The 13115-nt window shown below is 35.3% G+C and overlaps 1 protein-coding gene across 1 annotated transcript; it reads right to left on the bottom strand.

Annotated features, from left to right (window-relative positions):
* Positions 1 to 7026: 7026 nt before the first annotated feature.
* Positions 7027 to 12823, bottom strand: LOC146133186 (negative elongation factor E-like). Its single transcript, XM_083397235.1, has 8 exons — positions 12685 to 12823; positions 12096 to 12197; positions 11466 to 11663; positions 11058 to 11165; positions 10883 to 10994; positions 9047 to 9152; positions 8283 to 8440; positions 7027 to 7946 (listed from the first exon to the last, which is right to left on the bottom strand). The coding sequence occupies exons 1-8, from the start codon at positions 12754 to 12756 to the stop codon at positions 7864 to 7866; spliced, it is 939 nt and encodes a 312-aa protein (XP_083253361.1). The 5' UTR covers positions 12757 to 12823; the 3' UTR covers positions 7027 to 7863.
* Positions 12824 to 13115: the final 292 nt, after the last annotated feature.

Raw genomic sequence — 13115 nt, 5'->3', positions numbered from 1 at the left:
GCAGCCTGACGAATTCGAGTAAAAATGTCTTTAAACAATGACTTTTAAGGCAATTTATGAGAGACGGATCGATAATTTTATAAAATTTAAAAAATGTTTAATTGTAGCCTATTCGAAAGAAGGCGTCAAAGCAGTTGCGCGAAGTGCGAAACAATGCGTTTGATAATAATTTAGAAGATCGAACATCAATTACAGTTTACCGAGGGTTGCCATTCGTTAGGATGATAGGATCTCTCTGAACATGCCAAGATAAAAACCAGCCCAGAACGCTAAAATATTCTTAAAAAGTTCGGGATTTCAAATAGGCAGTAATTTCCCAAATGTTGTTTCCGACATTTATAACCAAAAATGTCTTCAAAAGTTTTTGGACTCGTTATTGATTGCATATTTATAAAAAGGCAAACAACAGCCACGCGCAGTCTAAGATTGCCTCTTTTCTCGTTCATTCGATTGCTATTTAACTTTACGTCACACACGACTAAGCTTTCTACGTTTTTACCCTTTGGGCTTCTTCTCAGATATTAGTTTTTAGTTTTGTGTTATTTTTTTATTTTGTATCGTATAACTAACATATTTAAGCGTTTGTGATATTGCAAGTCCATATAATGACAAAACCTAAACAAAATGTACCGGTAAGTTGGATACTTTTCCCGAACGAATGTCAAGAATTTAATTGCAACCATTACAAACCCCAATTGGGCTCTGCGATTAGGCTACTGTTAAAACACCCGATCCGTTAGAAATCAGTGCATTTCTAAGCAAAAAGGTCTACGACAATCAGGGCATCCAATGGCAGAAAAGCCTAGACTTTTAGACCTTGAGGTCCTGGCAATGCACTGATTTGGACCTTTAGGTAAACTCCCGGCGTAGATAAATTAAAAATATTCATTAAAAGTTCAGAAAAGGTAACAAAAAATATGAGATAGGATTAATAACACTTGACCCACCTAAACCCTAACGCTAACCCGAATCCTAACCCAAATAATGTGCGTTATTTTAATAATTCTTTAAATGCTGGAGAAAAAGGCCCAAACTCGGATGGTCATAAGATGGTTTCCGGTCCATTGTATTTAAGATTATTACGTCACAAATTGAGGTATTGGGGCCTGAAGCGGAAGTATTAAATTATCGCACATTATTTGGGTTAGGGCGCTGGTTAGCGTTTGGGTTTGGTTGGGTCAAGTATTGTTAAACTTAATCTTCTTATGCACATTTGTTAATGCAAATCAGTGCATTGTCCAAGACCTCAAAGTCTAAAAGTCGGACTTTTTGATCCTTTGAATGCACTGATTGTCGTAGACCTTTTTGCTTAGAACTGCACTGATTTCTGACGGATGGGGTGGTTAAAACATCTGTTTCGAGAGGTGGTGTTCCTAAACACAAATTCTAGGGATTAATTTTAAAAGATTCAGCCTCACTCAAAAATTTTTAGCTGACCAAAATGTTCTGAAATATATTAGCCAACTTGCTATGTAGTGGGTTCAACATCATGTTTTATGTGTTTTTTTTCAGAAATTTAAATTAGGGATAATTAATTATTTTCAGAGATGACGTCAAAAATGTTCGAAAGTTAAGCATTTGGGAAGTTTGTAGCATCTGGGATCATTTCAGTTTACTTTGTAGCGACAGGGGTGAATTTAGAGGTTAATTGAATATTTTAAACGTTTATAGAGTCTGTGCATTTATCAAATATGTTATGATTATGATATGATTTATGATTCTGTCATTCTTGCTCGCCTTTTACTGAAAGTATCCTCTGTTTCTGCTGCCGCTTGAGACCCGGGAGTCAGGGTCTTTCACATATGATTAATGTATATTATGACTAGGGCCCGCAAAAGTCAATAAAGTTAAAAATTTTTAAGGACCTCGTCTGTCCACGAATCAAAGAATAAAGTTGTTTTCAGCACCTAGGGGACTGTTTCTAAGAAGTTTATAGGTCAAAATAAAGTTAAAATTTACAATAAAGTTAACATTTTTTAATTAAGTCGAAATTTGTCAAATTATGGCTTTTGACTGTAGCGTCATAATTAATAATCAGTGGATAATTTGGAATTTATAGTATTGTGTATTTATCAAATATGTTACGATTTATGATTTGTCACTTTCAAGAAAAGTCGTCGAACGAAGCTCAAAAAGAAGATGTACCTTAATCTGTACGGACTACCTACAAACGACCGCCTAAAAACTGCCATGTTTGGAACCTACAAGAAGCTAGCTGTTAGAACAATTGATCTCGTCGAAGTATACGTCGAAGGACGCTCCATATCGTCAGCAAAGCATTTGCTTGGAATTCGAAATACTAAATACAAACAAGCGTTGCCGATAAGACATCACCACCGTTTGGAATCATGGAAAACGCAATTGCCCATGGATTTCACTATAACTGCGATTCTGCCTAGTTTATCAGGTGAAAAATCTATTATACTTTTAAAATAAAAACAAAATTATATATATAATAAGTAAAAATATCAACTGAAAGGTCTGTAAATTGTTTTAATGCGACTTTCTATTAAACCATTAAGTAGCGCATTTCGCAAATTATGTATAGTCTATAGCTATGAAGTCTAAGCTTAAACGTCGATCGCACGATCTTTTGATAAATGTTAAAAGAGCTTAATTTTTGTGCTTGGAACTCAATAGTTTGAAATCAACGCGTTAAACTTGTGAATCACGACTTAATTTTGTTGTGCACGAAATAATTTCGTGTTAAATTTCCGAATTCTTTTAAACATTTGGTACGTTTTGGGTTTTTGTCTGTTTTTCTCTCATCACGCAGCCGCGTTTACACACGAGTTTAAACATCTCGTATCAAGCATAATGATTTATCCACACGCGAAACATTAGCTTTCAAATCACAACTTTAGGAACACCCCATTTCCTGCCTTTTGTTGAAAGCAATAGTGAATAAGCAGCAACTTCAAAGCGTATTTTCTTGTGATGCGTCGTTATTTTAAAACTTACATTGAACGAATTGTGCAAACTAAAATATGCAAATTTTTAAGGAAATGTTGCTCAATGTTAAAAATCAATAGAATTTAATTCCGAACAAATAACTGCCCCTCCTTTCCTTTGTTTTCACAGTTTCACGTTTTTCACCATTTATAACGGAAGGACGTGAACGAGAAAGAGAGACAACAATAAAACGCCTGTCGTTCGTTGATTTATCAACAGAAGAAAACATCTTGTTGTTGAACGTGTTGCTAAAAACTACAACTCGTGACTCATTGCCTTGTTCATGTTCATTTCGCTCAAATCGTATGAAGCACTTTCTAACAAAAGTCAATTGTGTTAAAAAAAAATAGAAACCTTTCGGGTATATTGCGAAAAGCAGCCGCCGTGTTACATTCACGACGGCAATTCCTTTTGTGCTGGAGTGTCTGTAGCGTCATAAGTAATAATCAGTGGATAATTTAGAATTTATAGTATTGTGTATTTATCAAATATGTTACGATTTATGATTTGTCACTTTTTCACGCCTTTTACCAAACACTCGCTGTTACACTGAGAACAAAGCATTCGGCTGTTTCACACATGAATAATGTTATATCGTGACACATATATTTCCGTTATAGATAAAAGTATTTCACCTGTGCGAACGCGTTATTGTTAAAGTTACCGGCTGCCAAAAAGGCGCTGGATTATAAATAATTTCCGCTTTTTGGTGTCGCCTTTCCTCTTTTATGCAAACTTTCAACTTATATATGCGAAACCTTATATCAATATATCCAGTCTTGTCTAGTCAATACAGTGAGTGGTTGTGCTTGCCGGCATTAGCCGGTTTGCCCATAATAGCCAACACAATCTGTGTGGATTTGTAATCAGACTACAACAATACTTATTGAAGTAATAGTGAGGTTGATTGCCGAGGCAAATTAGTTTAATGAGACTTGCAATTAAATCCGCTTGCCTCATGACAAAGCTTTTGTGTTTCTTGAGAGTAATTTTTGTCAAAATCGTCGTGGAAGCATTGTAAATCAGGAATTGCGACACAATTAAACCATATTAACCCATAAAAGCAGGCAAAATGTCACAATGCCCACTTGGATCAGCGGTAACTTTTATCGCAAATTGTCCATTTTTTTATTGATTGTATTGTATTTACAGAATTCTTATAAAACACTTTATCTTCATAAACGTGTTTTTTTCGAAGATCAACAATTTGGATTTTAGAAACAGCCTACTGGCATTCTGTAATACAAAAATGCCTAAGCAAGCTAAATCTATCGCCAAAAACCCGATCCACTTTTTATAATCCATAAAACACCTTGACTTTGCGACAAAATATTACGTTTGGGTCTGAAATCGACAAAATATTATGTTTGGGTTTCTGGCATCAATTCAGGAAGAACTGTGGACAAGCAATTTCGTTAGGTTAAAATAAAGTTAAAATTTCATAAAAATAAAGTTAAAATTCTTAATTATGACTTACTATTTCCGCTTTTCGCCGCCTGTGAAATGTCTCTCGGCACGTTTCACAATGAGTAATCGCTAGGTAAAAACATCCGCACCTTTTTAAGAAGCTGCTGTAAAATGTCGCAATTTTTCATGCAAATTTTCACCTTGTTATAAGCAGCGCGTTACAACAATATGTATTCAGTCTTGTCTAGTCAAAAAACTGAGCGGGTGTTGGCCGGCTTGCTGCCAGGCCAGCTCAACACCAGCCAAAACTGTGTGGATTTGTAATCAGACTACAGCAATACCTTGAAGTAATAGTGTGGTTGATTGGTCGAGGCAAATTAGTTTAATGAGACTTGTAATTAACACTCGCTGCTTCAACTTGAGTACCGGCATTTCAAATGTTTATTGAGTGTGCATTATGTTGATACTTTTTCACGTTTTTATTGAAAACTTTCGCTGTCACTCTGAGAACAAAGCTTCGGCTGTTTTCACACATGTAGCGAATCAGCGTCTGTATTTGTTATTTACAGTACTGTGTTTGTTGTGCGTGTCCTAAAGTCTGCTAAAGTCTTTCTGGCGTATTTCCTGTGCGCTGCATCCTGCTAGTTAACTGGCCAGTATTAATCCTCAACGCATTCGCTTCGAATGCAACGTTAGTCGTGTCCTTTCTACTGCAAAACAGTCAGCGATGCGCTTCTTACTGGCAATTCGTGTTTTTACTGCGCTGTAAGCTATTTTATTGCAAGCGAAATATGCTAAATTATGTGAATTTACAATAAATCTATAAGCGACCTGACAGTATGCACTTAAATTACAATGGCAGTTTGTTTCAGTTTCGATTTAGTGGATTCAGATAGCACGGTGGTCATGTCTCTCCTGTTGAAATATACACACATGACAAATGTTTTTGTGTGACACATATTTCCGTTACAGATAAAAGTATTTCACGTGTGTGAACGCAATGCTGTCACAGTTCCCGGCTGCCAAAAAGGCTTTAGGTTATAAAACATTTCCGCTTTTCCGTGTCGCCTTTCTTTTTCAGGCAAATTCTCAACTTGTATATGCGAGAGCGTTATATAAATATACACCAGTCATGTCTAGTGAATAAACAGAACGGTTGTTGCTTGCTGACTTTCATCCTGCCTTGCTTAACACCAGCCAGCAAAAACTGTGTGGACTTGCAATCAGACTCAGGCATCCCCATTAAAGAAGTAGGGGAGATTCATGGGGCACAAAGACAATTAATGAGAACTCATAATAATCAACCCACATGCTTCAAGTTAAAATAGGCAGAATATTTTATGGGTGGCATAGTCACGTCACACGCCCGGATTTACTCATTATACATTATTCCATCAAACTATATATTTTGACTAAAATGTTACTTGATTATTTTATTATGTTTTTGACAGGTTTAAGGAATTCATTTCAGGCAACATCCACAGGGCATAATCCTTAAAAGAAGATAGCACCGAAAGCCTTGACTATTAATATAGGCTCATAACGATTTTGCATATGGTCATTGTACCGTGCGAAACACTTATCCAACCAAAATAAACTAAAGTAAGAGTATAAACAAAATCTATAATATTGTGCGGTTCGCGTGAAATTTTAACCTGTTGTTTGCAGCTATGCAACACGGGACTTGTCAACCGTCGTAGCTTGTTTTCCCAAATCATCTTGATAAAACCAGTATTTGAGCAAAACTCGAATCTTTTAAATACACGTAAATGTAAAAAAGTTTCGCGCGCTGCCTGAATTTAGTTATGTTGATATGTCATATTTTTTTAAAAGAACCATTTTGCACGAATGAACTGTGGTTAGAGATGGTGAGAATATAAATTTGTGTTCGCTACCCGCACCGTACTTTAATAAGTTGTTCGCAAGCTGCGCTGCAAATTATTTTCAAAATACTAAGCTGCGCTGCACCACAAAATTTGAGCACTATAAGCAATGAATTCCAACACTTATAAGTACGTACAACAGCTTACTTTTTACTTTAGTGGTGAAACATCCATGTGTAAACAGCTTGCCATTTCTTTTTAATTAACTAAACAATAAACTTTGACATGCCACACGCGGTATGCGGACGGCGCGGCACAAATGTTTTTATTTACGCGCCGCTATGCGGTAATTTGGCCAAACCGCGCAAGCGAAGCCTCAAAAGTAAATATTTTCGGCAACGATTTAGAAAGTGTTTTTTAGTTTGCACGATTTTTCAACATATTCCCAATGTAGCTTTTGTAGTGTATGTAACACCTCCCAAACCAAAACTTACAAAAACATATCAGCGCTGCGATGTTTTTAAAGCTACTAGCTTATGGCGCAACGTCTAGAACTCTAGATATAGCTTTTACGTTACGTTATGTCGTAACTTTTAAAAATCGTCCCAATTTGTCAGTTAGTCAACCCCCTACCTTCACAAGAGTTAGCGTAAAAACAAAACTCAAAAATAGAAAGTATGACTTAACTTAAAATCGATATAATAATCGGCAAATATTTTTGTTTTAAGGGGTATTGTTTATAAACTTTTAGACTTTTGTTATTACGGTGCTTCATTAAAAGAAAAGTTTTGGTATGTGCTTTGCTCTTGATTTCTTTTCAATAAAGCAAAATGAAAACACTAAAGCAGCTTAACAACAAATTTAATTTTAAGTAAAAACACAACAAATCAACTCAAATCACAGTGCAACTGTTTTGTAGCATGCTACAAACGAAAGTATCTATACGCCAATATTTTTACGAAAAAAATATGACAAAAATGTACTTGCCTTCGCAAACATATAAAGAAGGGTAACTGTTTCACGGTACTAAGCCCTCTGCTGAAGTAGTTTACATTGATGGCAACATCAACAAATTTAAAATTTCTGACAGTAATTCTTAACATGAATGGCTATGGAAGGTCACAGAAGTGAGATGTAACGGTCCAAGTATGAGCATAAATGACATATAACAGGGGTCATTAAAAAAAACTTTTTCGTAAAGAACCAAATTTCAAGATCGAGGGCCACAAATCAAACTTTGTATTTATCTTATTTGCCTTAGTTATTATACAAATAAATAATTAAATGTTTATCACAATGTAGCTTAGTTTCTACCATAAAACATTTCGCTTATTAATGTATTAATAACTGCATTTTTAGGGCCATCTGTAAAGTATAACGTATAATATCAAAAGTTTTTGTGCGTTAAAAATGCTATAAAGTTTCAAAAAGATGTAGAAAAGGTCACTAAAGCAAATTGGTTAAGTTGCCCCAAACATTGTGAACCCTATTGGAGTATACAACAATTTATTTACTATTTATAAGGGCCGTGTAGTTATTAATGCTGACCAATATTTGTTGGTAGTAAACACATCGCGTCGCATTGTTCATAACCACCCACAAGCCAACTATCCCCGACGGCGAATTTTCCCGAAATGCAGCGGGTTGAGGCATTAGTTTCCGATGACAACACCATTGCTGGTCAATCGAAGTTGATGTCGTCATCGTCGTACTTTACTAAGGATCTCGTGTCTCTGTCACCCGAACCTTTGTCGCCACGATCAACTACAGTTCAGCGAAAAGTTGAATAAATGTTAGACATAAATAGGATTTCCGTAAACAAACGTTATGAAAGGTTCTTCATGTCAGTTGTGTTGTGTTGCAAATGCTGAAAGCAGTTTTAAAAAAATGTAAAATAAACATACGTATGTGGGATACGGGGCCCTTGAGTCTGTTTTTTACTTCTTACAGCTTCGATTTTACCCAATGCCCCAAAGACATCGCAATATTATTAGCCAATAAATGGTAATTATGTTCGTTTATTTTAACTGCCTTCAACGCAGATGTGCGACCCAATTATTTTTTCCAATGGAACACGACTAATGGTTTGGAAACACTTACCAAGTCCTGACCACACGTCACTCGACACCACGGAGCCAAGCATTTTCTGGTTGCGGGCGAGCGACACCTTGAGTCGACAGTCGTCCACCAATGTCTCGTCCATTTCCTTTATGGCCTTGTCAGCCGCCTCGAAGCTGTCGTATGTGACAAATCCAGAGCTTGAAAAGCGAAAAAAAAATGTAGGTAATTCCAAAATGGCTTAACAGATTTGCCAAATTTAAAACAAAGGGTACCCAAGAAACTCGCCAACAGATCGCCCCTTGTCCAATGTAATCACCATAATGGTCACTAATCCATAACCCAATACTTCCCTGGTAATTACAAACTTGCTCACAATGTCATTCCCTAAAAATCAAATCAAATGCACAATGGCCAGGCCTTAAACCTAAATTCTCATTTTTTATAACACGATATGAAATAGACGATTACCTGTTACACAGGTGTAAGGAAATGCAGGACTTGTTCAACCAAGTTAAAATTAGATAAAAAAAACATAACACGCAGCCACACCAGTTTATTTTACTTACACTCTCACATATCTTTCGACATGCCAGCACAACTTTCCCTCCCTAACAATGATTTGGTTACAAACCATAATACTTAACTATACTTCATAATACAATTTGGAAAAGAAATAAAGTCATAAACCCAGTTACATACAAATTCACCCGCAAGATTTGATCCACATATTTAACCACTCAATTAAGACACAACAAACCTCAGCCCAATTTAGAAATATTTTGCCACACAAAATTAAATCAAACCTTTTTGCCTCTTCAACCTTTAAGTCGACAATGTTGCCAAAAGATGAGAAGTGTTGCTTGATTATTTTCTCTGACACAACATAGCCGTGCACATAAACAGTATTTCCTGTCAACAAAACAGATAATGCCAGTCGCATTCATAAATCAAAAAAATCAGGGTTGCAACACGTTTTTATAAAATAAATTCAAAGATATTTGAAGACTTTTCAAATATATTTTATAAGTTAAGATCTAAAAATGGATCACGTAAAATGTGTTTTGAATTGAATTCGAAAACAGAAAAAGTATAAATGACATGGTCAATATAATGAAAAATATGTTTGTTTTACTATAGCACTTTAAAAACACTTAAATAAGAATAATAAAATACTTTTTGAAAAAAAAAATATATTTTTAAATAACTTTTCAATGCGCAAACCAACACTAAGCCCGTTTATATGCACCTTTAGCGGGCAGATTAGATTAAGGTTCAATCCGGATTGAAAAGTAATTTGTTCCAGCGTCGTAATTACATGGCGCGAAATTCAAGCCAGCTTGAGTGTACAAACTGCACGATATGCATTATTACGTAATATTCCAGTAAACTTATGACGCACAACCGATTTTTCGGCTTAGGCTACTCCTTGCGACAGCAATCTATTGCTGCTTGTTCGTTTTTATTAACCTAAAATTGAAAAAAACAAGAATTACCTTAGGTTTGCCGGTTAGGTACGTTTTTGACTGTATAGTGATTCAGTTTACCTCGCACGCAGAATGTAAGTGCAGGAAAGTTAAGCTTATGTGTGCTGGTGAACGCTATATACAAGGCAGCGTAGACAAAAGAAGGTTATAAGATGTACCAAACATAACTAATGAAAACTGTATTTGGCGCTGGTCTAGAATCCTACCACGGCGCTGAGACAATTATTAAAGCAATGTACAAAATTTGGGTGAGGGTGGGCCAAGTATTACTATTTAAACCTACCCAAACCCGCATCCTAACCAAAATAATGTTTGATTTTGTGGATTTTAGACCAGTGCTCCGCAACCTTTTTTCACTTGCGGCACACCAACAGAGTTAAAACAATTTTGCGGCACACCTACGAACTGTATGTCGATCAACAAATGACAATATGACGAAATGTCGTATGCAGCCAATCTAAATAGACACGACTTAATCTATGATGAAACGCGCCGAAGGCGCCGAAAATTTTATGTATTACATTCCTTTAATTTCTTTTTTTGCGGTTTTGCAGACTTCCTAGAATTAAAAAAAAAAAAAAAAAATTGTACCCCCTTGTAATACCTGATTAGAGCAGAGGGCTTTTAATAGCATTCGAAAAATGAAACCTGACCTTGGCGCTTTGTATTTTTTTGCTTAATTTATGACCAGCGCCTCTGTCACAAATTAGAATTTTACGAGTTATGTAATATTCTTTCCTTATGCGCTAAACTTGTTTTGTTTACGACTAGCGGTTCGTGTTACGTCATAATACCCCAAAAGTGGCGTGATGTTTACTGCGTTAGAACAGGTCATTCTACATTAAACAATTTCGGCCGTCAGCGAAACAAACAGATTAAGCGGCGAACGGATTGAAAACCACTCCTTTTGCACGATTAAGAAACGAAAGAACTTAATTCATTCCAGCGCCAAAACGAGAGAGAATGAATTAACGAAATAGATTCGAATCCGGCTTAAACGTGCATATAAACGGGCTTACTTACTTACTAACACAATCGAAGACTTACGAATTCAAAAACCTTGTGGCAATTCGAAAAACGTATCATTTGAAGCAGAATTGTTGTAAAAAATTAAAGTGTTATATTTTTGTTAAAAATGTATGGAAAATCCTCCACCTTTCTTTGGCTCTTTTCTTTCCAAGCGAGACTTTTTCTCCCTTCTTTGCAGCAAGTTTCTCCTCTCGCCAGGCTTTGGTGGATTGAGCTGCTTTGGAAGTGGCTTTGAACGCTGCACACATTTTTTTATGTTTTAAAAACATCAATAAACCTCAAAACACAAGATGCTGCCCACCTCTTGTACTTTGCCATCTGTTGGTTTATCATCTTGCGAGTCCTCTTCGGTTGAATCGCTGCCAGTACTAAATGACTGAAACATTGAATGACGCCTTGGCACTGAATCCTACATTGTATTTAGTGTTGCTTCATTTAAAAATCTTGTATGTAAGGCTAAGGCTACTATAGTTATATAAAATAATTTTCTAAAACATTTGAAATTGACCACAAAACCATTTGCTCATTGTAGTACCATAGCAATACTTGTTTCAACTTGCTTCATATTTAATTACCAATGTAAATGTAACCCTACAAGTTAAAAATATTTATACATATAAGTTAAAAAAACAAATTGTGGTCTTTACTAAAAGCACAATTTAGAAAAAACACAAAAAATAATTCAAACTAAACAAAAAGGAATTCTTACAGTCATTCTTCTTTTCAGGTTGCTTGATCGTTTAAATGTAATCTTGTTTTCGACTTTAACTTGTATTGCCCCTGATTTTAAAAGTTTTTTGGCTGCTTCAGTGTTCGCAGCAGCATCAACCGATATTAGCTTTTTGGTATTATAATTTGGGCCACCAGATGAAAACTCAGAAGAGATTGATGTCGTTGTTATACTGGCCTTCAAAAAAAAAAAAAATATTAGCATTCAATAATCCACAAAACTATTATTATTACACAGTTTCTTTAATATTATAGTTAAATGACTGTAACATAGCACAATTATTATTAGATAGAAATCGCTCTTCTGGTGTAAACAAAGTATAAACCGACGTTTCGGCAGCAGATACCAGCTGACCTCATCAGGGTTAAAAATTAAAACGAGAATGTGATAGCCAGTATATATAATGATACTAAAATAAAAAAAAGACTGTAGATAAAAATAATAAATCTAGACGTCACTAAAGTATGCGATAAGCTGTGACACAACAAAGTCATCAGGTGCAGAACTGCACCACGGCATAGTTTAGTAAACAATGTTCTTTAAACAGTTGCCCTGGGAAGAAGGTAATTTGACTAGAACATTTTATACATTTACCACAAACAAACTAACCTGAATCATGGCTTTTTTTTGCTTTGCATTTGGTGGTCCATTTTCTGCACCTGCAGTTTGTTCTTGTTTTCGCTTCAACGTAAGTTGCTTTAGCTCTTTTTTCTACCATTGAAAGAAACATTTTGTAAAATTTTTTTAAATATTATATTATATCACACATGAATATTTAGCTTAACCAAGACTGCGTTTTTTATTTTATTTAAACAAAAAAAATTTATTATTTATTTTTTCTTTGGCAATGTAACATGTATATATATAAACATACCACTGTGCAAAGTATGGCAAGGGCACCCGTCAGTTTTATTTAACCTTTTAAAAGTGCACCCCGAAAAAATGTGAACTGTACCCAAAATATGTAAATCGCTTGTGCGGCATCGTTTACAGTGCAATGTATGCAATACAGAGTGCATCGGAAAATCTTTATTTTTTTCTTCACCAAACATTTTTTTGGTTGTGCACCCACGCTATCTCGTTGAGATCTGCCATACTTTCCAGACTGGTAAATTTATATACCCAATGATTCATATATATAAACTTTAAAAGTCAGTATTTAATTTTGGTATTTTATTCAAGGCCCTCTGTAACTTACCAAATTTTTTAATGTTTGAAATTGCTTTTTTAAAAACTGCTCCTCCTCTGTTAGCTTGGAGGAAAACACCATTTTGCTATTTAAATATGTAAATTAAAAAAGTTGATTATTTATTTATTGACAGCTAATAACATTGCAAACAAATTCAAAGTACATAATTTGTAACAAACACTGCCTGTTGGTAGATAAATGGCGCTCTTTCACTATTGTACGTAAAAATTAATAAAAAAAAAACTTTCTTCAAATGCCGCATACCACAACGCATATTGTTTGGGTTAGCGTTTGGTTGAGGGTGGGTCAAGTTATTATTAATAATAAACATAATATTACTTGACCCATCCTCACCCAAACGCTAACCCGCACCCTAACCCAAACAATATGCGTTGTGGTATGCGGTGTTATTTTGTTTTGTTTTTTTGCATAACTTTTCA

This window comes from Ascidiella aspersa, chromosome 9 (genome assembly GCF_963924565.1).
Source record: "Ascidiella aspersa chromosome 9, kaAscAspe10.2, whole genome shotgun sequence".
NCBI classification, from domain to species: Eukaryota; Metazoa; Chordata; class Ascidiacea; order Phlebobranchia; family Ascidiidae; genus Ascidiella; species Ascidiella aspersa.
The sequence above is the reverse complement of the archived record's forward strand: the minus strand, read 5'-3'. Positions and strand labels throughout refer to the sequence as shown.

Bases quoted from the DNA above. Each gene is read 5' to 3' on its own strand.
- LOC146133186 (XM_083397235.1), bottom strand. From the start codon at position 12,756: ATGGTGTTTTCCTCCAAGCTAACAGAGGAGGAGCAGTTTTTAAAAAAG. The intron at 10,995-11,057 runs GTGGGCAGCATC...AAATGTGTGCAG, and splicing joins CAGATGGCAAAGTACAAGAG to CGTTCAAAGCCACTTCCAAA. The intron at 8,441-9,046 runs GTTTGATTTAAT...TCGCTTTTCAAG, and splicing joins AAGGTTGAAGAGGCAAAAAG to CTCTGGATTTGTCACATACG.